At 49.3% G+C, this 26,105-nt stretch overlaps 1 protein-coding gene across 1 annotated transcript in view; it reads left to right on the top strand.

Annotated features, from left to right (window-relative positions):
* Positions 1 to 4,886: 4,886 nt before the first annotated feature.
* Positions 4,887 to 26,105, top strand: part of LOC140710616 (myosin-16) — a 28,720-nt gene continuing 7,501 nt past the window's right edge. Inside the window, exons 1-14 of the mRNA XM_073012792.1 lie at positions 4,887 to 5,217; positions 9,957 to 10,113; positions 11,374 to 11,401; positions 12,398 to 12,494; positions 13,232 to 13,261; positions 13,503 to 13,595; positions 15,208 to 15,271; positions 16,107 to 16,205; positions 17,953 to 18,056; positions 19,651 to 19,789; positions 20,481 to 20,749; positions 22,337 to 22,507; positions 23,649 to 23,828; positions 25,527 to 25,653. Of these exons, the coding sequence (XP_072868893.1) occupies positions 5,041 to 5,217; positions 9,957 to 10,113; positions 11,374 to 11,401; positions 12,398 to 12,494; positions 13,232 to 13,261; positions 13,503 to 13,595; positions 15,208 to 15,271; positions 16,107 to 16,205; positions 17,953 to 18,056; positions 19,651 to 19,789; positions 20,481 to 20,749; positions 22,337 to 22,507; positions 23,649 to 23,828; positions 25,527 to 25,653 (1,735 nt within the window). The 5' untranslated portion in view covers positions 4,887 to 5,040. The remainder of the gene's footprint in view (positions 5,218 to 9,956; positions 10,114 to 11,373; positions 11,402 to 12,397; positions 12,495 to 13,231; positions 13,262 to 13,502; positions 13,596 to 15,207; positions 15,272 to 16,106; positions 16,206 to 17,952; positions 18,057 to 19,650; positions 19,790 to 20,480; positions 20,750 to 22,336; positions 22,508 to 23,648; positions 23,829 to 25,526; positions 25,654 to 26,105) is intronic.

The following is a 26,105-nucleotide window of genomic DNA, read 5'->3' as shown; positions in this document are numbered from 1 at the left end:
TAGGACTACAGGCACACACCACCATGCCCGGCTAATTTTTAAATGTTTTTGTAGACATGGGGTCTTGCTATATTGCCCAGGCTGGTCTCAAACTCCTGGGCTCAAGATGTCCTTCCACCTTGGCTTCCCAAAGTGCTGGGATTATAGGTGTGAGCCTCTGTACCTGGCCTGTACCACATTTTCTTTATCTAATCCACCACTGATGGCCACCTAGGTTGATTCCATGTCTTTGCCATTGTGAATAATGCTGCAGTGAACATACAGGTGCATGTGTCTTTTTGGTAGGATGACTTATTTTTCCCTTTGGGTATATAGCCAGGAATAGGATGGCTGGGTTGAATAATAGTTCTAAGTTCTTTGAGAAATCTCCATACTTCTTTCTACAGTGGCTGAACAATTAGCTTCTTTCTTATGCTTGGTTATGAAAGCCTAATGGCACCAAGACAGACAAGGTGACATGAGAGAAGCAAGCCTCTGTCTTTCTCGGGACATTGGCTCCAGCCTGTCCACCAGCCTCAGCAGCTTGTCTCTGCTTCCCCCCACAGCACCCAGGGAAGTACTGGTTCCCGCCCTCAGTTCCTTCCTGCTCCATCCTCAACCAAGCTGCCATGCCTGGTGGGTACAAAGGGGAGTGTGGGGACGATGTGGATCCTATGCCTTTCCTGGCACCTCCCGAAAAGGAGAGGATTGAAGCCATGAACAAGCCCTATGACATTAAGAGGTCCTGCTGGGTCAAAGATGAGAAGGAAGGCTTCGTCGCTGGGGAGATCCAGTCTGAACAGGGTGACCAAGTCACCGTGAAGACTATCACCAACCAGGTGAGTGGGGCTCGATCTCCAGGATGAAACCGAGTGGCAGGCACCCAGGCCTTTTCTAGGCGTGCTCCCGCCCAGAAGGCAGGGTGGCAGAAAGAGCAGGTGCCTCCAAGTCCCGTGTGCTGGGGTCAAATCCAGACTCACCTACACTCAAGCTGTGCTGCCCTGGGCAAGACGCATTCCCTCTCTGAGCTATATCACAATAGAGATTCCGAGACAGGACACATGAAAGCACTTCATAGACTCTAAAACAGTACCATGCATAAGGGATGATCATGAGAGTTACTTACCTTTGATGTCTCAAACAGCTCTCAAGTGGAAGCTATTTTCTAAGCATGAGAGTGAGCGTGTCACTCATGATCATGTCACTGTGTGCCATGGCCCCTGGTGGCATGAGGGGCATGAGAGAGGGCGCAGAACACCCTGGTTCACTGGCTGAGCTCTTCAGCTGCATGAAGAACAGATGGTGGTTCCTAGGTCCCTTGGAGCATGGCAGTGGTGTGCTGGTTGTGATGGCTTGTGATGGCTTTTAATGGGTTGCAAAGACCCAACTTGGCTTGTGATGGCTTGCAGGGGCCCACCTAGCTTACCGTGGCTAGCAAGGACCCAACCTGGCTTCTCTTGGATTGCAGGGATCTATCCTAGCTTGTGATGGTTTGCAAGGACCCCAACACTAAACAATGAGGGACTTTACAGCCAGTTGTTAAACCTTGGGTAGCTTGCTATCAGCTATGATGGAAGTATTTACACCACGGAAATGGGCACATGCTGTAAATCAGGGATGCTTCCCCTCAGACAGGTGGTTTACCAACCCACCCTTCTCTCTGCTGGCCCACACTACGTCTGACTGTGAGATATGACTTGAGAGAGTGGATAGAAAATTTGGGTTATTAGGCTGGGCATGGTGACTCATGCCTGTAATCCTAGCACTTTGGGAGACCGAGGCAGGAGGATTACTTGAGCTCAGGAGTTTGAGACCAGCCCGGGCAACTTGGTGAGACCCTATCTTTATTTAAAAAAAAAAAAAAAAAAAAAAAATTTTATTAGAATTTTTAAAGTTTGGTTTATCTTAAATGGGTAAGAGCAGGGGTCTCTTATATTCTTGGCAGACCCCTGGTGAGGCACTTGACACTTTATTTAATCCTTTTGGCAATCTTATGTGGTAGGATTTATTGACCCTATTTTGCAGAGAAGGAAAAATGAGGATCAGGGGCACTTTAGGTGACCTGTGCATGTTGAAAAAATAGCAAATGATGAACTTGGATTCAAACCCACTGTATCTGGCTCATATGCCCATGCCCCGTCTATGAGACCATTCCATCTCTCCATGGTGGGCTTCCAAGAGGGAGGCATGAGCCATCGCACCCGGCCACTTTTTCATTTAAGAAAAAAGACATTCCCCTGCTCCCTCCAAGCCACCTTCAAGGATAAAACTGAAAGCAAGCAAGCAAAGAAGACAAAAAAAACCCCACACAGAGCAATGAGCCTTCAGCAATAAATATGTTAGCATCTGCGAGGTCCATTCCTGGTTAATTTCTTGATTAAAAGAAGTCAGAGGCCAGGCACAGTGGCTCAAGCCTGTAATCCCAGCACTTTGGCAGGCCGATACAGGCAGATTGCTTGAGGCTAAGTGTTTGAGACCAGCCTGGGCAACATAACGAGGCCCCCTTTCTACAAAAAATTAGCCAGGTGTGGTGATGCATCCCTGTACTCCCAGTTACTTGGGAGGCTGAGCCAGGAGGATCGCCTGAGCCCAGGAAGTTGAGGCTGCAGTGAGCTAGGATTGCACTGCTGCACTCCAGCCTGGGTGACAGAGAGAAACCTTGTCTCAAAAAAAAAAAGGAAGGCAGAGACCTCAGTGATCAGAACTGGCAACAGCTGTATTTTTATCTGTGCCTGCCTTTGAGAGGAGCAGTGGTGAAAAGATGCGGTTATAATGGGTTTGAATGAAAGTCAAGCTTGATTCCCAAGAGAAACATAGTTTTCAGAGAGGAGAGTGCTGCAGTGTCGTGAGAAATGATGGGTGATGATAGCGGAGACCCAGAGTGCATCCAAGTTTGGATGCACATTTAAGGACAACACAATTTCCTTGAGTATCTGCAGCAGACAGGGCTGGCCAGCCGGGTTTGGGACAGAAAAGACGGAGCCTGTGACGCTGGCTTCCCTGGCTCCTAAAGTAAAGGCCAAGTTCTCCATTCCTCTGCTGAAAGTGAAGTGTCTGCACATGGATGAGGACCAGAGATCTGGAAACCCCTGGAAATGAATTCAGAATAAAACCCAGCTTGAGGCCAGGTACGGTGGCTCATGCCTGTAATCCCACCACTTTGGGAGGCCAGGCAGGGAGGATCACCTGAGGTCAGGAGCTTCAGACCAGCCTGGCCAACATGGTGAAATCCCATCTCTACCAAAAATACAAAAATTAGTCGGGCATGGTGGCCTGCGCCTGTAATCCCAGCTACTCAGGAGGCTGAGGCAGGAGAATTGCTTGAACCCGGGAGGCAGAAGTTGCAGTGAGCTGAGATCATGCCACTGCACTCCAGCATGAGTGACAGAGTGAGACTCTGTCTCAAAAAAACAAAAACAAACAAAAAACAGCTTGATTTACTAAGGGTGTGGTAACCATTACGGGGAGTGGGGGTGGATTTTCCAGAACTGTCAAGATTTCAAATTATCTGCCTATTGTACTAATAAATTATTAAAAGTCCCAGAAATCCCAGTATGGATTCAGGCCTCACATCTAAGGCTGCAGGCAGCCAAAAGATATTTGTTTTCCAGCTCGTGTGTCTTCAGCTTTGATCCTAGATGCTGGAGCTTCCTAAGAGCTGGCGCTAGTTTTTGTTTTTATGTTTTGTTTTTTTCTTGCTCTGTCACCCAGGCTGGAGTGCAGCGGCATGATCTCGGCTCACTGCAACCCCCGCCCCCTGGGTTCAAACAATTCTCCTGCCCCAGCCTTCCAAGTAGCTGGGATTACAAGTGTGCGCAACCACGCCCAGCTAATTTTTGTATTTTTAGTAGAGACAGGGTTTCGTCATGTTGGCAGGCTGGTCTCAAAATCATGACCTCAAGTGGTCCACCCACCTAGGCCTCCCAAAGTGCTGGGATTACAGGCATGAGCCACTGCACCCGGCCTAGTTTTCATTTATAGATGAAGAAATTGGGGTGCAGCATGGGGAAGAGATCTGCCCACATGGCACAGGCACGAACACACCTACTGATGAACGCTCATTGCTGTTTTGTTTGTTTTCTTCTTTTCTTGCTTGCTTTCGATTTTATCCTTGAAGGTGGCTTGGAGGGAGCAAGGGAATGTCTTTTTTTCAAATGGAACAGTGGCTACAATGTGGTGGCTCACACCTGTAATACTTTTGGGGGCCAAGATGGGAGGATCATTGGAGGCCAAGAGTTTAAGACCAGCATAGGCAACATAGCAAGACCTTGTCTCTAGAAAAAATAAAAATAAAAATTAGCCAGGCGTGGTGGTGTGCACCTGTAGTCCCAGCTAATCGAGAGGCTGAGGCAGGAGGATGACTTGAGCCCAAGAGATCGAAGCTGCAGTGAGCTGATTGTACCACTGCACTCCAGCCTGGGCAACAGAGCAAGATTATGTCTCAAAAAATAAAATTAAATTAAAAATTTAAAAATGGAGAAGTTTGGCTGGTCTGAAGGTAGTGAGTTATCTCAATTAATTGTTCATGGTCAGTTACAGATCAAAATCCTTGTTCCACTCTTCCACCCACCCTTCTCATTACTGCACTTAGTCTTTAAAAAAAAAAAAAGTGAAATGGAAAAGCTCATTGCTATTTCAAAATCACCGCTAACTCTCAAGGCAGACAGCCAAGAGTCACATCTTTGCAAAGTGTTCATGGGATCAAAGAGTAAGCTCTGATCACCTATCAGGATGGATTTGGCTGGAAAAGAAGCACAGCCCAGAGGTTCTCTGTAACATAGGGAGGGAATGTCATAGTTTATAAGGTATTTTTACATGATTCCACTTCAGTTCATATAATTCTCCCAGCAACCTGCCAAGGAGACTACTGTCATCTCAACTTCAGAGAGGAGGCAGTTGAAGCTGCATTGGCCTCAGAAGTGCCTCCCCATCCCAGGACACACTGGGGGACGTGGCTGGACCAGGACTTCGGTCCACTGGATGCTCCACTCCATCTCCTTCATGGAGGGTGTGTGGTGACCTGGGCCAGATGCCCCATGCCTGGGACGGCACTATTTCCTGATGCCTGTGCTGCTGTGTCTTGACCCTCCCCAGACGCTCACTGTGAAGAAGGATGATATCCAGCAGATGAACCCACCCAAATTCTACCAGGCCAGCGACATGGCAGACATGACCTTCCTGAATGAGGCCAGTGTCCTAGACAATCTGCGCCAACGCTACACCAACATGAGGATCTACGTGAGTGCCGGGGATGGGGTGAGCATGGGGAGGAAGGAGTGACTGCAGATCTTCTGCTCTTCTTTTGATGAGGAGGGGGGTGGCTACTCCACCCTGCCTAGCTCTCAATACACATTATGACTTAGACAAAGGCACAGGGACCACATTTCTGACATGTTAGAATTTCCACCCAGGCCGGGTGCGGTGGCTCAAGCCTGTAATCCCAGCACTTTGGGAGGCCAAGACGGGCGGATCACGAGGTCAGGAGATCGAGACCATCCTGGCTAACACAGTGAAACCCCATCTCTACTAAAAAATACAAAAAAAAAAAAAACTAGCCGGGCGAGGTGGCAGGCGCCTGTAGTCCCAGCTACTCGGGAGGCTGAGGCAGGAGAATGGCGTGAACCCAGGAGGCGGAGCTTGCAGTGAGCCGAGATCCGGCCACTGCACTCCAGCCTGGGCAGCAGAGCGAGACTCCATCTCAAAAAAAAAAGAATTTCCACCCAAAGCCTTCGGCATCTCAGTAATGGCACCATATCCATGAGCAGCTGAAACACATTTTGCTGAGGCTGTCACCCAAAAATCTTCCTCCTCAGGCTCCACCCCTCTTCCTCAAACTCTCAAATCAAAACATCATTTTTCCCCTAGTGACTTCATGTGCCATTATTAGAAGTCCATCCATCCATCTATCCATTCATCCATCTATCCATTCATCCATCCAAACATTCATCCATCCAAACACCCATCCATCCATCCAAATATCTACCCATCCATCCAAACATCTATCCATCAACCCAAACATCCAAACATTCATCCATCCATCCCTCCATCCAAACATCTATCCATCAATCCAAACATTCATCCACCTATCCAAACATCCATACACCTATCCATCCATCCAAACATCCATCAATCCAAACATCCAAACATTCATCCACCTACCCAAACATCCATCCCTCCATCCATCAACCAAACATCCATCCATTCATCCATCCATCCACTCATCCACCCAACCAAATAACCAAATATCCATCCATCCATTCAATCATTCATCAAAACACTCATCCACCATCCATCCAACAAACATTGAGGAAATGTGATGTAATTGTAGCCTGAGGCACTTAGGAAGGACAACAGACTGCATCCTTGAAGAAGTTCAGTTTCACTTTGTCTGACATGATGACCAGAGTGAGTTACAATCAGTCCTTTGAGCATCTTGGAAATCTTAAGACAGAAAGATGATTTTCTGAAGGTGTTGCAGCTTAACTCCCAAAATGGGTTGTCTAAGGATGTGTTGGTGTTTGCCTCTCTAGATGTCTTTACTAAAAAGAAAAGAGGCTTATCTGGTAGGAATAGGTGAGGTGCAGCCTGATTCCCAGGTGAGGGCCTGCCGGGGGTTCCTCCTCCCTGGGCGTATGGTTATAGCCAAGAGGGCTTCTGTGACCCCAGATTCATCCTGCTTTAATACTACTGTAGTTCTAGATTCAGGCCCCAGCAGCACCATAGACCCAGGTGGTGCTGGAAGTTCTCTGAAAAGCTCTTGAAGATATTTGCTAAGTCTGGAGGTTAGCAGGGCATCCTTGGACCCCAGGTCTAGAAAGAGCCATACCCAGCCAGGCACGGTGGCTCACACCTGTAATCCCAGCACTTTGGGAGACCGAGGCAGGTGGATCAAGAGGTCAGGAGATTGAGACCATCCTGGCTAACACGGTGAAACCCCATCTCTACTAAAAATACAAAAAAAAAAAAAAAAAAATTAGCCGGGGGTGGTGGCAGACGCCCATAGTCCCAGCTACTCAGGAGTCTGAGGCAGGAGAATGGTGGGAACCCGGGAGGTGGAGCTTGCAGTGAGCCGAGATCGCGCCACTGCACTCCAGCCTGGGCAACCGAGTGAGACTCCATCTCAAAAAAAAAAAAAAAAAAAGAGAGAGAGAGAGAGCCACACCCACTCCCAGCTGAGCCTGGAGCCTGGAGCCTGGGCTGAGCATGTCAAGGTGCAGGCTCAAAGGTCAAGCTCAGGGCCAGGGCTTACCTGGGGCTATTCTGCATGCAAGCCCTTGTTCCTCCTGGGTGACCACATCATGACTTTGGGCCAAGGGACTGCAGGCTCTGTGGAGTATAGCCTGAGAGACCAGGGCAGGGAGTCCCCTCCTACATTAAAGCGCCTCGATAGAGCCACTAGTGCAACAACTCTAGCTGGCAAGGGCTGCTCCCATGATCCCAGCTGCTTCTCTCTCAATTCCTTCTGACCACAGCAGGGAGGTAACTGGCTTCCAGGCTGCTGTCTGCCCCCACCCCACAGCTGAGACAGGCTGGAGGGGAAGAGCGATTCCATGGCTGGCGTCCCGGGATGAGACACCGTGTGTCATACTCTCAGCTGTTCCACTGGGTTTCCCTCATCATCTCTTTAGTCTTTTTTCCTGTGGATCAGTTTCTACGTAACAAGTTTCCTTTTGAAAATTCAGCATATCCCAGTCATGCTAAGGAGAAGCTGGTGGCAGGGAGAGGGGTGGATGGGGAGCAGTTATTCTTACTTGGTTCAAAATGGAAGGGTTTAAAGTTGAACTGAAACTAAGTATTTGGTGGAGGGTTTAGAGGTCAATGTGACTGTCCAGCAAGGAGAAGGGAAATTTAAGGTTCATAGATTTGGCCATTTTCTATCTTCACTTATTCTTCCTGCTCTTCATTTATTTAATGATGTAATTGGTTTTTCTGGGGTTTTGTTGTTTGTTTGTTTGTTTGAGATGGAGTCTCACTCTGTCGCCCAGGCTGGAGTGCAATGGCGCAGTCTCAGCTCATTGCAACCTCCACTTCCCAGGTTCAGGCGATTCTCCTGCCTCAGCCCTGTTAGTAGCTGGGATTACAAACATGCGCTACCATGCCCAGCTAATTTTTGTATTTTTAGTAGACACAGGGTTTCACCATGTTGCTCACGCTGGTCTCGAACTCCTGACCTCGTGATCTGCCTGCTTCAGCCTCCCGAAGTGCTGGGATTACAGGCATGAGCCACTGCACTTGGCCTTCCTGTTCTTTTTTTTAAAACAGGGTGATTTCCTACAAAATTGCAATCTTGGAGTGAAAAGAAAGTTGGGGTCTCTTTTTAAGAGTAGGTCAAGGCTGGGTGCAGTGGCTCATGCCTATAATCCCAGCACTTTGGGAGGCCAGTGTGGGTGGATTGTTTGAGGACAGGAGTTCATGACAAGCCTGAGCAACACAGTAAGACTCCCATCTCTACAAAAAAAACTTTTTAATTATCCAGGCTTACTGGGCACATGCCTGTAGTCCCAGCTACTTGGGATGTTGAGGTGGAAGGATCGCTTGAGCCCAGGAGGTCAAGGCTGCAGTGAGCTATGATCCTACCACTGCACTCCAGCCTGAGAGACAGAGCAAGCCTCTGTCTCTAAAAAAAAAAGAAAGAAAAAGAAAAAAAAAAGAAAAAGATAGGTGGTCAAACCTAGCTGCCACAAGTAGGGAGCTGCAACCACACAGTGAAGATTCCACAGCTTTTGAATCACCCCAGACATCTCTCAATGGACTCTCATGGAAAGCTAGATATATTAAGTGACAAAAGTAAGATACAAAACAGTACTATAGGCTGGGCGCAGTGGCTCACGCCTGTAATCCCAGCACTTTGGCAGGCCGAGGTGGGTGGATCCCTTGAGGTCAGGAGTTTGTGACCAGCCTAGCCAATATGGCGAAATCCCATCTCTACCAAAAATACAAAAATTAGCCTGGTGTGGTGGTGTGCACCTGTAGTCCCAGCTACTCAAGAGGCTGAGGCAGGAGAATCACTTGAATCTGGGAGGCAGAGGTTGCAGTGAACCTAGATGGCACCATTGTACTTCAGCCTGGGTGACAGAATGAGACTCCATCCACAAAACATATATAAATAAAAATATATATATATGGAAGGGAGCAAAAGAAACTAGCCCAGCATTTACCTGTGGTGAGGGTAGGGGTGGACAGGGAGCAAGTGGTATATACTTTGCAGTATATATGTTGCCACAGTGACAGTGTTACCTATTCAAATACAGATGGACCCCAACTTACAATGGTTCAAGTTAATGATTTTCGACTTTATGATGGGGCAAAAGCAATACACATTCAATGCACTCCTCGATTTATGATCAAACCCATCATATGTTGAAAATATCATAAATCGACTTCTATTACAATATTTTCAACATATGATGGGTTTATCTAGATGTGACCCCATCTTAAGTTGAGGAGTGTCTGTAATTAAACCAAAAGAAAACAAAAACAAATATATATTAAAGATAAGCCTCATTTAGCTTAATGAAAACAGACTCAGATACTCGTAAGATTTTGCCTCCAGAAGTCTGAGTTTTGTTGTTTTTGAGACAGAGTCTCACTCTGTCACCAGGCTGGAGTGCAGTGGCACGATCTTGGCTTACTGCAACCTCTGCCTCCCAGGTTCAAGCGATTCTCCTGCCTCAGCCTCCCGAGTAGCTGGGATTACAGGTGCGCACCACCACTCCCAGCTAATTGTTTTGTATTTTTGGTAGAGACAGGGTTTTATCATGTTGGTCAGGCTGGTCTCAAACTCCTGACCCCAGGTGATCCACCCGCCTCAGCCTCCCAAAATGTTGGGATTACAGGCGTCAGCCACCACACCGGGCAGAAAGCTTACCTTCTTCACAGCTTGTTCTTTGATAAACTGGGGCCTAAAGGGAACTTCACTGGGGGAAAAGGGTACCAGGAGGAAGAACCAGCTGACCATCTTCCCTCCCTCCCACCAGACCTACTCGGGCTTGTTCTGCGTGACAGTCAACCCCTACAGGTGGCTGCCCATCTACGGGGCCCGTGTGGCCAACATGTACAAGGGCAAGAAGCGCACAGAGATGCCACCTCACCTCTTCTCCATCTCTGACAACGCCTACCACGACATGCTCATGGGTGCGTCGAGGTGGGCTCTGCTGGGGCAGGGGTGGCGGGAGACAAGCCTTCCTTTGCCATTGTGGCTCCAGACGCATTAAGACTTTGTGATACCCCATCCTAACCCTGACCCTGAACCACCAGTTGAAGTTCTTTGCTAAATGTTGAGCAGCAGCTGCTGCTACCGGGTGCCAGGGCTCAGTGAGTGTGCTGGGCACTTGCTAGGCACCAGCCCTACCTCACACCCTATCTCATTTAAGCTTCACAAACCCATGGGATGCCAAGGCAAGTAGGTAAGTAACTTGCTCAGAGCTCAAGTTAATGCTTTTAACTATTACCTGTATGATCTTTGCTGCATATTATAGTGATTCCTCTATGTGATTTTTTTTCTTTCTTTTTTTTTTTTTTTTTTTGAGATGGAGTTTCACTCTTGTCGCCCAAGCTGGAGTGCAATGGTGCGATAGCTCACTGCAACCTCCACCTCCTGAGTTGAAGCAATTCTCCTGCCTCAGCCTTCCAAGTAGCTGGGATTACAAGCATGTGCCACCATGCCCAGCTAATTTTTATATTATTAGTAGAGATGGGGTTTCAACATGTTGGGCAGGCTGCTCCTGAACTCCTGACCTCAGGTGATCCACCCACCTCGGCCTACCAAAGTGCTGGGTTTACAGGCATGAGCCACCACACCAGGCCATGATTTGTATTTAAGAGATGGGGTCTCTGTTGCCCAGGCTGGAGTGCAGTGGTGCAATCTTAGCTCACCGCAGTCTAGAACTTCTGGGCTCAAGCAATCCTCCTGCTTCAGCTTCCTGAGTAGCTGAGACTATAGGCACGCTCCACTATGCCCAGATAATTTTTAAATTTTTTCAGAGACAGGGTTTCACCATCTCTCCCAGGCAGGTCTTGAACTCCTGGGCTCCAGCCTCAGCTTCCCAAAATGCTAGGATTACAGGCATGAGTCATGCTGGCCAGTCCTCTGTGATTTTTGTCCTCATTTCTCTTTATGTTGCTTAGGGCTGGGTAGCTTTATGGCAACTGTGGGCTGGTAGAAAGAGTGGCTGATAAATTCCTGATCCTTTCTGCAAGGGTGTACACTGCAGGGATGGGCACGGGGCCACAGATCCCACAGGATCCTGAATTTTGACCTCCAAGTGTAGCCAAGACCATGATCTAAGCCAGTTGGAATCTGGGGAAGCCCTGACTGGCTGGGGCATTGTTGAATGCCTAGTTTCTAAATGTTTCCTAATTACACCTTCCTGTTTCTTGTTTTCTTCCCTACAGATCGTGAAAATCAGTCTATGCTAATCACGTAAGTGTCTCTTCCATCTCTCAGTCTATACACATATAATTAGATCTGTGTCTTACACATATAATTAAGCCTTCCTAGAATTAATTGTGGGACTTTGTTTGGAACTCTGCAGGCAGTGAGTGGGCTTAGCAGGGCGGGTGAGGCTGCACCTGCTAAACTGATGGGGTGGCCTCCCTGTCTCCTGGACCTCCCCACCTGCCTGTCTGTCCTAGCTAGGGGGTGAAATGTGAACAGAAATGTGTACCTTTGAGGCCAGGTGTGGTGGCTCACACCTGTAATCCCAGGGTTTTGGGAGGCTGAGGCAGGAGGATCGTTTGAACCCAGGAGTTTGAGACCAGCCTGGGCAACATAGTGAGACCCCATCTCTACAAAAAATTAGCCAGTGTGGTGGTGCACACCTGTAGTCCCAGCTACTCAGGAGGCTGAGACAGGAGGATTGCTTGAGCTCAGGAGGTTGAGGCTGCAGTGAGCTATGATCACACCGCTGCACTCCAGACTAGACGACAGAGCAAGACTCTCTCAAAAAAAAAAAAAAAAAGAGAGACAGAGAAAGAAAGAAAAGAAAAGAGCACCTTTCTTTTCCTTTCTTTGAGATGGAATCTCACTCTGTGGCCTAGGTTGGAGTGCAGTGGCACGATCTCGGCTCACTGCAAGCTCCACCTCCTGGGTTCAAGCGATTCTCCTGCCTCAGCCTCCCGAGTAGCTGGGATTACAGGCACGTGCCACCATGCCTGGCTAATTTTTGTATTTTTAATAGAGACGGGGCTTCACCATGCTGGCCAGGCTGGCCTCGAACTCCTGACCTCAGGTGATTCTCCCACCTCGGCCTCCCGAAATGCTAGGATTATAGGCATGAGTTCTGTGCCTGGTTAACTTTTGTATTTTTAGTAGAGATGGGGTCTCACCTTGTTGGCCAGGCTGGTCTTGCTTCTTTTCTCTGCGGCTGACCGCCCCCTCTTCCCGCTTCTCTTGTCCGCTCTTTTTTTCCACCTGCAGTGGAGAATCTGGTGCTGGTAAGACTGAGAACACGAAGAAGGTCATCCAGTACTTTGCCAATATCGGAGGAACTGGCAAACAGACCACAGATAAGAAGGTAGAGCTGACTGGGTGGGGCCAGGGTCTATTTTCCATCTTCAGGCTTCTGTGACCCACACAGTGGCGACCCTTCAATCTTCACAGCTGCTCACAGCTTGGGGCCATTTTACAGATGAGGAGACTGAGGCTTAGAGCGAAGTGACTTGGATGGGGTCACACAGGGAGAAGGTGGCCATAAATCAGGATCTTCTCCCCGAGGACTTGTTCTGCTGCCCCAGGCCAAGTCTGCGTCCAGAGGGACAGGTAGCAGAGCCCCTTGTACTTGGCAGAGGAGAAACAGGAAAGTTTGCTGCCTGTTAAGTGGCTTCTGCAGGCCCTGGCTGCCCCAGGGGCACAAAGAGCCTTAGCTGGGCAGCCAGCTAAGGCAACTGTAAAAGGCCGACAGAGGCCAGGCACAGTGGCTCATGCCTATAATCCCAGTACTCTGGGAGGCTGAGGTGGGAGGGTCGCTTGAGTCCAGGAGTTCGAGACCAACCTGGGCAACATAGCAAGACACCATCTCCACAAAAAACTTTAAAAATGAGCTGGGAGGGGTGGCATGTGCCTATAGTCGCAGCTACTCAGGAGGCTGAAGTGGGAGGATCACTTAAGACCAGGAGTTGGAGGCTGCAGTGAGCCAAGATAGCGACACTGCACTCCAGCCTGGGCAACAGAGCAAAACCCTGTGCCAAAAAAGGGGTGGGGGGATGTGTAGGGAGGGGTTTCAGACTTGCTCAGAGGACTCTCTGCCAACAGCAAAGTGAGGAAACAGTAGCTAAAGTCCAAGTGGCTGCCCATGTCCCCAGGTGCCCGTCCCAGGGTCATGGAGCCACAGGGAGACAGCCACTGTCAGGCAGGGGCCCTCCTCCCAGGTTACTACATGCAGCCCCTCTGGCCCGGATCTTCTGGCTGCCCCAAGGCCATTCTCCTCCTGGGTTCCCAGCACATGAGCCACTGTCATTTGCAGTCCCTCAGCCCTGGCCTCCCAGGCGGCGGCCAACTAACTTTGGGTTTCTTTCTGCGTCAGGGGTCTCTGGAGGATCAAATCATCCAGGCAAACCCCGTGCTGGAGGCCTTCGGGAACGCCAAGACCACCAGGAACAATAACTCCTCTCGCTTCGTAAGTGTGGGGGCTGCATGAGAGGCCCCCTGGGTGGTGAGACAGGTGTCGTGACCCCGCCCCCAGCTAAAGAAATTGAGGCTGGTTTAAATTAAGGCCAAAGGGTCGGGGCAAGTGAAGACATCCCCTTCCCAGAGATGTTTAAGGCACAGCAATCAGAATCAAATTGGCAACGAGGCAAAACTAATTCAAAAGACAAATAATCCCTCGTGGAATTCAGTTCAAGATTTGAAGACTCTTCCTAACCGGTCCAATCAGCCTCAACACTGAGAACTACAAATTGCAAATTTAACAGGTCATTTTGTATCAAAACATCAATTATGAAGCACGTAGAATTTTTCAATGGTACGAAAACATTCTCTGGGTTCTGCAGAGACCCGGACAGGGTTAACTTTTTTTTGTTTTGATTTTTTTTCCCCTCAGAAATTGGTTTTCTTTGATGTATCCAAGTCTTACATTTCTCAACAAAGAAAAAAACAAAATCTCTATTAGCATAAAAGAAGGAGGCTGGGCACAGTGGCACACTCCTGTAATCCCAGCACTTTGGGAAGCCAAGGCAGGAGGATCCCTTGAGCCCAGGCAGAGTTGCCAGGCCAGCCTCGGCAACATAGCGAGACCAGCCCCCATCTCTATAAAAAATAAAAATTAGCCAGGCATGGCCATGCATGCCTGTAGTCCCAGCTACTTGGGAGGCTAAGGTGGGAGGATCACCTGAGCCCAGGAAGTCGAGGTTGCAATGAGCTAAGATTATGCCACTGCACTCCAGCCTGGGCAACAGAGCAAGACCGTGTAAAAAGTATCTAATCAGCAAACAGACCCCTCTTTAGTATTAATATTTAAGTCAAGTGGCTTTCATGCAGAACCTTGGCATGAGGATGGAGGGGCTGGGAGGTCACCTGGGGAGACAGATTAACAGCAGGAAGAAGCTGCAACCTCCTTCCAGGCTGGAGGGACATAAGAGAGGTGCTGTCCTAGGGTTCTAGTGGGTTCTTAAACCAGTGCAGCTATCTGGCGGGAGCTGCAATCACAGAGGCACCCTGAGACGCCAACTAGAGAGTGAGCGATGCCCTGGCCTTATCTCCCTCACTCCTGCATCTCCTCTGGGGCTTCCCATCGGCAGAGTGCAGTGAGCTTGCACGAAGCCTGGGAAAACAGGGCTGGCAGGGGGTGAGGGGAGGAACAGAGGTGAGTGCAGACAGGCCCAGGAGCAGCCGAGGTAGAGAGAGAGAGTCCTGTTTCCGGGAGAATTTACTGATGGCTCTGCCATGCAAGCCAGAGAGAGGAATTGACACGGAATCTCCCGATAAAGAAGCAAGGGAGGTGCTCCAAATTCGCATGATGCCTGCTCTCTACACAGAATTCCAAAGGGTAGCAGCCCTCCTGCTGGCACTTCTCTCCCTGACAATGCCTCAAACCACAGACCCTAGATTTAGCTCTGAGACCTGTCCGTGTGCTTCTCTGCCTATCTTCGTGGGAAATCCACTACTGCAATAGAGCCCGGTTACATCCCCGCAGGCCCCGATCAGCAACCCTTGGCCAACTCTGGGCCATTTATTGCTCTAAAGCTGTGGCCGACCTCCCTCCTGATCCCTCCCCTCTCTTCCCTGCTCAGGGCAAGTTCATCCGAATCCACTTTGGAACCACAGGGAAACTGGCTGGAGCCGACATCGAGAGCTGTAAGTCAGGCCCTCCTTGGAGGGTTTGTCTGGGCAGCTACATGATCTGTGAGGCCCAGTGCAATATGAAAATGAAGGGCTTTTGTTAAAAAATACCAAGAATTTCAGGCCAGGCGAGGTGGCTTATGCCTGTAATCCTAGTACTTTGGGAGGCCGAGGCGGGAGGGTTGCTTGAACCTAGGAGTTCAAGACCAGCTGGGCAACATAGTAAGATCCCATCTCTACAAAACAATGTGAAAAATTAGCCTGGCATGGTGGTACATGCTTGTAGTCCCAGCTACTCAGGAGGCTAAGGCAAGTGGATCGCTTGAGCCCAGGAGTTAGAGGTTGCAGTGAACAGTCACCAGTGGTGACTGTTCTGGGTTTTAAGGAGAGGGGATTCCTGCTTTGAACCTGGGAGGCGGAGGTTGCAGTGAGCCGAGACCACTCCATTGCACTCTAGCCTGGGCAACAGAGCAAGACTCCATCTCAAAATAAATAAATAAATAAATAAATAATCACACCACTGCACTCCAGCCCGGGCAACGCAGCAAGACCCTGTCTCTAAAAATCATAACAACAATACAGGAATTTCGAAACAGCAACAGAGGAGCATTAAACTAAGTAGGAGGTCCTTCTGATTGCAGCCTGTTAGTGCCCAGGAGGCTGGCCCCGTTCCCAGGACTCCCTCCGTGGCAGTCAGATCCCTGGAGGCTGCCTGTCTGGGAAGAGCGAAACATGGGGCTCACCACTGGTGATTGTTCTGGGCTTTATGGAGGGGATTCCTGCTTTGTATGGAGCCCTGAACTCCAGGGAAACAGCTGTGTACTCACCAGGATCTTTACTTCTTTTTCAGATCTCTTAGAGAAATCTCGTGTCATCTCACAGCAAGCAGCCGAGAGAAGCTACCACATCTTCTACCAGATTCTCTCAAACAAGAAGCCTGAACTTGTTGGTAAAGACCTTTATGTCTATCCACCTGCCCCTGACCTTGCTTTTCTTCTTTTCCATAAGGAAGGAATTCCCATGTGTAGGGAGTCTCGTGTCACTCCTGGGGTTCTGTGATAATGTCTTCAGTTTAAAGTGATGTGAATGGGGCTGGGCGTGGTGGCTCATGCCTGTAACCCTAGGACTTTGGGAGGGAGAGGCAGGTGGATCACCTGAGGTCAGGAGTTCAGGACCAGCCTGGCCAACATGGTGAAACCCCATCTCTACAAAAATACAAAAAAATTAGCCGGGCATGATGGCAGGTGCCTGTAATCCCAGCTACTCAGGAGGCTGACGCAGGACAATTGGTTGAACCTGGGAGGAGGAGGTTGCAGTGAGCCAAGATCACTCCATTGCACTCCAGCCTGGGCAACAGAGCAAGACTCCATCTCAAAAACAAACAAAGTCATGTGAATGGGTTACAGGGAACTTTCTCCAAGTTCTATTTGCACATGGCATCCTCACAGTAGCCAGATGAGGACCACTGTGGGCCCATTTCACAGATGAAGCTTTGAGTACCTGCAAAATCTGGGATATAAACAGGGGATGTGAGGCTTTAAACCGTTTGTGTCTGCAACCTGCTGCCTCTGAGCCTGGCGCTCGGGCAGCAGCACGGGGATCAGCCCAAGACCACGATGGGCTCTGCCAGTGCTTGCATGCGCAGTCCCAACAGGCTCTCCTCTTGGCAGACGCAGCCCACACGAGGCACACAGCTCAGAGAGTGGAGGACACTCACCCACTCAACTGGATGCCCTTGTGCAGGCGCCAACATGCTCAACTGTCCACGGCAGACCTGCCCAGACATAAAGTGGGAGGAGGGATGAAGACTCAGTCTTACACACACACACACCTCCTAACCCAGCCAGAAATAAGGGCATTGAGTACCATTCCCCACCCACAGGTGGGCTTTATTTGTTTGGACAAAGTATACTTTTAAATTAACAGCATTTTGAGATTGGGAGACTTCACATAAAAATGCAATTCTCAGCCAGGTGCAGTGGCTCATGTCTGTAATCCCAACACTTTGGGAGGCGAAGGCAGGAGGATCGCTTGAGCCCAGGAGTTTGAGACCAGCCTGGGCAACATAGCAAGACCCTGTCTCTACAAAAAATAAAAAATGGCTCACACCTGTAATCCCAGTACTTTGGGAGGCCGAGGCAGGCAGATCACCTGAGGTCAGGAGTTCAAAACCAGCCTGGCCAACATGGTGAAACCCCATCTCTACTAAAAATACAAAAACTAGCCAGGTGTGGTGGTGTGCACCTGTAATCCCAGCTACTTAGGAGACTGAGGCACGAGAATCGCTTGAACCCGAGAGGCAGAGGTTGCAGTGGGCCGAGATTGCTCCACCATACTCCAGCCTGGTGACAGAACGAGACTCTGTCTCAAAAAAAATTTTTTTTTATAAATAAACAACAAAAATTAGCCAGGTGTGGTGGTACCTGTGGTCTCAGCTACTCAGGAGGCTGAGGCAGGCAGGTCACTTAAGCGCAGGAGTTCAAGGCTGCAGTGAGCTATGATTGTGCCACCGCACTCCAGCCTGGGTGACAGAGCCCAGACCCTATTGAAAGAAAGAGAGAGAGAAAGAGAGAGAAAGAGGAAGGAAAGGAAGAAGGGACGGAGGGAGGGAGGAAGGAAGACAGGAGAGGTTAGAGATGGCAGAGAAGAAAACCGCATGTCCACCATTGGTTAACCTGCTTTGCTGCTCTTGGCAGAGAGTTTGCTGCTGGTCCCCAACCCTAAGGAATACCACTGGGTGAGCCAAGGCGTCACCATGGTGGACAACATGGACGACAAGGAGGAGCTGCAGATCACAGACGTGAGTGGGCAGGCAGAGCTGGAACAGGACAGGGAGAAGGCTTGGGACTCTGCGTGCATGGCCACTAGATTGGGGTGGCGGTGGGGACAGGAGCCCACTTAGAGTTGCCAGACAGCTGCCCAGATCTTCCCTGGAGATTTCTGGGGTTGCAGTCAGCGTTTTATTCCAAGCCCATTTTAGCAAGCTGAGTTTCTCTTTGCAGAGTCGAACTAGAATTCCATGGGGACTTCAGGGGCCATCAACCCCATGCAACTTTTCCTCCTCCCCAGCCCAGCTAGAAGTGACTCTGTCATTCTCCCGGTCCCCACCGCACTCCCTGGCTCCTCTTACGACACTAAGCACTCATGACTCCTGTTAGGATTATTTGTGTACTAGGTTCTCTCTCCTCTTGGACAACAAAATCGATTCCTGATTTATCTTTGCCTTCCCCTCACCTAGTACCTGGCATGAAGCCTTAACAGTAATAATAGTGCCAGGCACGGTGGCTTACACCTTTAATCCCAGTGCTTTGGAAGGCTGAGGCAGGAGGATTGCTTGAGTCCAGGAGTTTAAGACCAGCCTAGGCAAGATAGTAAGACCCTGTCTCTGCAAAAAAACATTTAAAAGTTAGCTGGGTGTGGTGGCACGCACCTGTTATGATAACCAGCTACTCAGGAGGCTAAAGTGGGAGGATCACTTGAGCCCAGGAGTTCTAGGCTGCAATAAGCCATGATCATGCCACCACACTCTAGCCTGGGCAACAAAGTAAGACTCTATCTCAAAAAAATGAAATAAAATAACTGGCCGGGCATGATGACTCACAGCTGTAATCCCAGCACTTTGGGAGGCCAAGACAGGGAGATCATTTGAGGTCAGGAGTTCAACACCAGCCTGACCAACATGGTGAAACCCCGTCTGTACTAAAAGTTCAAAAAATTAGCCAGGCGTGGTGGCGCAAGCCTGTGATCTCAGCCACTTGGGAGGCTGAGGAAGGAGAATCACTTGAACCCAGGAGGTGGAAGTTGCAGGGAGCAGAGATTGTGCCACTGCACTCCAGCCTGGGCAACAGAGGGAGGACTCCATCTATAAATAAATAAATAAAATTAGCCAGGTGTGGTGGCACGCACCTGTTATCCCAGGTACTCGGGAGGCTAAAGTGGGAGGATCACTTGAGCCCAGGAGTTCTAGGCTGCAGTGAGCCATGATCGTGCCACTGTACTCTACTCTGGGCAAAAAGGTAAGACCCAATCTCAAAAAATAAAATAAAATAACAATAATAATACCTCCCTTTCTTGAGCACTTACTATGTGCCGAGCACTGGACTAAATGTTGTCACATCATTCTGATCTATCCTTATCATCACCATCTTGCAGATGATAAAACAGAAGCCAGAGAGGTTATTGTAAATGAATAAAATGACTATATTGCAGAACATCTGATCTGGGCCCCTTGGAGGAAAACAGAACTCTCCCTGTTCAGGGGATGTCCAATTCCAGCGTCCATGCCTTGCCACAGTGGCCCTTTGGCGTGGCCCCACCGTGGCAGTCCTATGGCCTCCACTATGTAGAATGAGAGGCCAGGGGTCACGTGACTTCATCTCTCTGTTGCTTTGCAGGAAGCCTTTGATGTGCTGGGCTTCAGCGCCGAGGAGAAGATGGCCGTGTATAAGCTGACGGGAGGTATCATGCACTTTGGGAACATGAAGTTCAAGCAGAAGCCCAGAGAGGAGCAAGCTGAAGTGGACACCACTGAGGGTGGGTGCTGGGGCTAGGGCTGGGGCTGCTCAGAGACAAGGTGGCCAGTGTGGGGAGTTCCCTGCTTTCCAGGGCTTTGTGACCATTTCAGGGATATGCCAGCTCTATGTGACTGCAAACCATGCATGTTCAGACATTGATATTTTCAGAAAGGCACAATTGAGAGTCAAGACGTGATTTTGGTTTTGTGTTGTCGTCGTTGTTTTAATTTGTATTTATTTTTTGAGACAGGGTCTCGGTTTGTTGCCTAGGTGGGAGTGCAGTGGTGCAGTCACGCAATTGTGGCTCACTGCAGTCTCAACCTTTTAGTCTCAAATGATCCTCCTGCCTCAACCTCCTTAGTAGCTGGGACTACAGGTACACGCCACCACACCTGGCTGAATTTTTTTTTTCTTTAGAAACGGGGTCTTGCTATGTTGCCCAGGCTGGTCTCAAACTCCTGGACTCAAGTGATCCTCCTACCTTAACCACCCAAAGTGCTGGAATCACAGGCATAAGCCACCTTGCCCAGCTGCCACCTGACCTTGAGCAAGTGTAGAAACTACCACGTCTTTGTTTTCTCATTGGCAAAATGGGATCTCCTCCACCCTGCCTTTCACCCCATCCCTGAACCACAAGAGATGTTGCCAGGTTTCTCCTGGACATGGCAACATCTTCCTTGCACTCACCTGATTTTTCCATCTCTACTCAGTGGCTGACAAAGTCGCCCATCTCATGGGTCTCAACTCTGGTGAACTGCAGAAGGGCATCACCAGGCCCCGGGTCAAAGTCGGCAATGAGTTTGTGCAAAAAGGTCAGAACATGGAACAGTGCCAAAACTCCATTGGGGCTCTGGGCAAGGCTGTCTATGACAAGATGTTCAAGTGGCTGGTGGCCAGGATTAATAAGACCTTGGACACCAAGATGCAGAGGCAGTTCTTCATTGGAGTGCTGGACATCGCTGGCTTTGAGATCTTTGAGGTGGGCCTGGCCTTACATTTGGTTTTTGCTTTGGGGTGGCTGTCCTCCTTATATAAGCTACTTTTTTGCTTATATAAGTTATAAAGTTCTCTTGTTTCTCACCTTGGACCTGGGGCAGACCAATCTCGGTTTGCCACTGGATCTCTGACTTTTGGACTCCAGAAATTTCCAGCTTCATTTGTATGGTGCCAAGTCATAAAGAATGGTGTGAACTTTAAGGATGGGATGAGTGGTGTGCTGAAGCCAGCCTGTACTGGCTAACAAGATTGTGTTATTTTCAGGAATTCTGTGAGCCAGTTGACATCATGTTGATAGCTTGAAATTAGCCATGGCTTGAATATTTACACCATGGAAATTGGCAAACACTATAAATCAGGGGTTTGGTTTTTAAGAAGAGCTGATTTATCAGCTCACCACTTAAAAAAAAAAAAAGCTTGTAAACCCCTTTTATTAGTCCATTTTCAAACTGCTATAAAGAACTACCTGAGACTGGGTAATTTATAAAGAAAAGAGGCTTAATTGACTCACAGTTCTGCATGGCTGTGGAGGCCTCAGGAAACTTACAATCACGGTGAAAGGCAAAGCGGAAGCAGACACATCTTACATGGTGGCAGGAGAGAGAGAGCAAGGCAGGAGGTGCCAAATACTTTTAAACCATCAGATCTCATGAGAACTCCCTTGCTATCACGAGAACAGCATGAGGGAAATCTGACCCTATGATCCAATGTGGGGATTACAATTCGAGATGAGATTTGGGTGGGGACATAGAGCCAAACCATATCACCCCTTAAACTCCTTCATCTTACAGATGAGGAGGAGAAAAACTACAGAGAAAAAGACAAACTGCCCTCAGGCATACGGGGTTCAGATCCATAGAGCATTTCGAGTGATTTCCATCCCTGGAAAGAAAATGGTTCTTTCTTCAATGATTTCTATTCAGACTGGGGCCGTATGCAGTGGCTCATGTCTGTAATCCCAGCACTTTGGGAGGCAGAGGTGGGAGCATCACTTGAGCCCAGGAGTTTGAGACCAGCCTGGGCAACAGGGTGAGACCTCATCTCTTTTTTTATTTTTATTTGTGTTTTTTGTTTTTGTTTTTGTTTTGTTTTTGAGATAGAGCTTCACACTTTTTGCCCAGGCTAGAGTACAGTGGAGCCATCTCAGCCCACTGCAACCTCCACCCCCTGGGTGCAAGTGATTCTCCCGCCTCAGCCTCCCGAGTAGCTGGGATTAAAGGCATGTGCAACCATGCTCAGCTAATTTTGTATTTTTAGTAGAGACAGGGTTTTACCATCTACCTGTCTACCATCCAGGGCTGAAGTCTGGTTGCCTGGATTTTGGGTCTGAACATCATACTGTGTGGCCGGAGGCATGTGTTAAACCACTTTGTGCCTCTGTAGAGGAGGGAACAGAGAGCTGCTTCTCATAGGGTGCTGAATGGCCATTGTTAGGCACTTAGGGCAGTGCCTGACACTAGTGGGCCCTCTGCAAAGTTTTGTGTTGCTTTTGGTCACTTCTTTCAAACCTAGGAGAGGCTCTCTCTGTGCCTGTGCTGACACCCCTCTTTCTGCCCTCCTGCCACCACAGTTCAACAGCTTTGAGCAGCTGTGCATCAACTTCACCAACGAGAAGCTGCAGCAGTTCTTCAACCACCACATGTTCGTGCTGGAGCAGGAGGAGTACAAGAGGGAAGGCATCGAGTGGGTCTTCATCGACTTTGGCCTCGACCTGCAGGCCTGCATCGACCTCCTGGAAAAGGTGACTTGCTTCTCAAAGGAGGGGCTTGGAAGAGGCCAGGGCCAAGGGATGTCACTGGCGCATGCAGGGAGGTGGCACTTGGCTTCAGGGAAGTCAGTGACACCACTGATGACCTTCCTTGGTATGACCTCTAGCTCCCCATCTGCAAAATGGGTACTGAAGTGACTGCAATGACTACTGTTCATTGGGCTATTGTATGCCACCATTCACTGGATCATCACAACCTACTGTATGTAGGGGAGGGGATACTTTCATTACACGCATTTCACAGATGGGAACATTGAGGTACAGAGAAGGGAACTCGCTTGTCCAAGGTCCCACAACCTGTGAGTGGCAGAGTCAGGCTCTGACCCAGGCAATACAATAGTTTCGCCTATAACCACATCCACATGGAAGGTCTCAGCAAATAGTCCCCTTCAAGAATGTGTATTGTGGCCAGGCATGGTGGCTCATGCCTGTAATCCCAGCACTTTGGGAGGCCAAGGCAGGTGGATCACCTGAGGTCAGGAGTTTTGAGACCAGCCTGGCCAACATGGTAAAACCTCATCTCTAATACAAAAATTAGCTGGGTGTGGTGGCGGGTACCTGTAATCCCAGCTACTTGGGAGGCTGAGGCAGGAGAATCACCTGAACCTGGAGGCGGAGGTTGCAGTGAGCCGAGCTCGCGCCACTGCACTCCAGCCTGGGTGACAGAGTGAGACTCTGTCTCAAAACAAATAAATTAAATAAAAAAACAAAAGCAAAGAGCATAGGTGGCATTGACGTCCCCATTTTTCAGAAGGCCAAGCTTGCCAGGGGCCACTGTTTAGTGGGATTAGCGTTTGGGAAGCTATCTGGTCCCTTCAGATCTCAGTCTTCCCTTCTGTTGGACTCGATGAATCCAGCCTCTTTCGAGTCTTAATGGCCATGGTGTTCAATGACAAGGCCACAGAGCACCAGGCACTGTTCCCAGATGTTACCAGGCACTGTTCCCAGATGTCACCAGGCACTGTTTCCAGATGTCACTGCACAGAGTCCTGCTTCCTGGATGGCCACGTGGGTGTCTGATGCATTTCTACACTGGCCCTGGGCTCAGTGCCAGTTTGGCCTCTTTTGGGACCTGCAACCTCCTCTAACATCACCCTGTTCCCTTCCCTCCCAGCCCATGGGCATCTTCTCCATCTTGGAGGAACAGTGTGTCTTCCCCAAAGCCACCGATGCCACGTTCAAGGCAGCCCTGTATGACAATCACCTGGGCAAGTCCAGCAACTTCCTGAAGCCCAAGGGGGGCAAGGGCAAGGGGCCCGAGGCCCACTTCGAGCTCGTTCACTACGCAGGCACCGTGAGTACTGGCCTCAGGGTCCCTCTGTGTTTCGGGTCCCAGCTGGCTGCCATCACTGCCACTATTGTAGGTACATGCTGACATACCTCTCCAGACACGTCCCACTTCCACTAGCACAACCTTGGTATAACAGGGTGATCAGTCAATTGAAATGAGCGCTGCTCACACCTCCTTATCACTTCTCTAAAGGAGATATCCATTAGGGAGTAGCTATCAGACCTGTCCAGGCCACACCCTGCCCAGGCCCATCAGACTTGTCCGGGCCCTTGGTTTGACAGCTGAACTTCAGTCTTGGCCAGAAATGACAACACTTGCAAAAAGAACAAAAAAGAATAAACAACAAAAAAATTCCACAAGCCCATTAATTACTCCCAACTGATAACTTGGCTCTCTGACAGCTCGTAGCCACCAAACCAACAAGGTGACATTTATAGAGTGGTTTTTTCACTCATGACAAACTTAGTCCTTGGGAAGTGGGGAAATTAAGTGCAGCCAGGACTCAGGTTGCATTTGCATAATTAATAGGGGAGGTGACATTCATCCTGCCAGCTTATGAGAATGCATTTGGTTTCCTCGGGATTTTATTATCGCTGTAAGTGCCGATGTTCCTGTTACCCACAGAGGTTGCTGAGCCTCCATGGGCTTAACTGCTACGAAACAGCAGCCTTAAGACAGAGCTGTCAGGAAAGTCATGATGGCATTGGGCATCAGGGCCAAGGTTTTATGATACCATCAACCATAACCGTAATGCCAATTGCTTGTAAAATGGATTTGGCCGATACTTGGAGCAAACAGCAGGCTTGGGACCAAATTGCAGCTCTCCATCCCCTCTTCCCACACTGAACTGAGAAGAGTTCCTTATTTATAGCAATGGAACATTCAAAGTCAAGTGGGACCTGTGCATTTCCAAGAAGGCCCTAAAATAAGGCACAGAGATGACAAATTGTCTTTGTGCTGCACAGGAGATGGCAAGCCCAGAAGTTCTGGCATCTCCTCTACTTACCTCACTTCTTTGTGCTCAATGGAAGGACCTGAAAGACTCCTTCCTCCTTACCCTTGCAATGGGGACCATGTGGCAAGATGGGAAGCAGAAATTAGTGGATGTCCAATTACCTGGATATATGCAGTCCCCAGTGCTGGATGGATGGAGCCCCCTTTCCACCAGCCAATGACCCTACAGTGGTATAAGAGAATGTGCATGCTCCCCTAGCAAGAAGAGACAGTGTTTCAAGAGGGGCTGCATGCTTCCCAGCGAAGAGATTTCTTCATGTAGCTCATGATTCTACAGCCACGGTCAGTCACTGACAGCAAACCACTAGGCAGAAAAAGACCCAAGGGTCAGGGAGGGTCAGTGTGGCCGGCAGAGTAAGCTGTGCAAGAGAAGGTCACACAGTCCAGGAGAGAGTAGCAGGGGAGTCTGGGTTTCTGTGCAAAGCTCAGAGTTGGGGTATCCTAGATGGGCAAACTGCAAACGCCCAAGAAGGCAGATGATGGAGCCTCCAACTCAGATGGGGCTTCAGGGGCATCCCAGGACACAAGGCAAGTTATCAGGACAAGAACTGGAGCCCCAGGACATGGGAGTGAAATTTGGTCCTGGGAGCTGAGAACGGGAGAGAGCTGTAAGAGGGGCTCTAGCTGTGGCACTTGAAAGGGGGAGGCTGGACCTCAAAGTTATGCACTGGTGTTTGCCCTCTCCAGGTGGGATATAACATCACAGGCTGGCTGGAGAAGAACAAAGACCCCCTGAATGAAACAGTGGTGGGCTTGTTCCAGAAATCGACTGTGGCAATCCTGGCCCTTCTCTTCAAAGAAGAGGAGGCTGCAGGTAGGGCTGACCCCTTGTTGTGTCCAGTCTCCCTGTGCTGATTCCATTTTGTGGCCAAAATGGAAAGAAGGAACCAAAACTCTTTGATTCAACTCTTGCAGAATGAGTGAGAGAGTGAACCAATGAATGAATGAATGAAAAGTGGCTGAGATAGGCCATGGATGATACTGCAAAAGAGGCATGTAGAGGCAACCTGGGAGCTTCCAATGACTGACCTGATTGCTGGGCACATCTCGCCTCTAGGTGGATGGATACTGCTTTGGAAAAATTGACACCCAGATGTTCTGTGTTTCTTTCCTGTTTCCCTCTCTCTTGTCAGAAGCAAATGCCAAGCTCAGCCCTGCCTCCCATCCAATAGAGGTCATGGAGCTCATAGAGGAATGCCCTGGTGGATGCTGCCCCATAGGGTTGCCAATTAGTGGGGCCAGAAACACCAGTCTCCCTGGTCTCAC

This window comes from Chlorocebus sabaeus, chromosome 28 (assembly GCF_047675955.1).
Source record: "Chlorocebus sabaeus isolate Y175 chromosome 28, mChlSab1.0.hap1, whole genome shotgun sequence".
NCBI classification, from domain to species: domain Eukaryota; kingdom Metazoa; phylum Chordata; class Mammalia; order Primates; family Cercopithecidae; genus Chlorocebus; species Chlorocebus sabaeus.
This window is presented reverse-complemented; position numbering and strand designations above follow the sequence as displayed.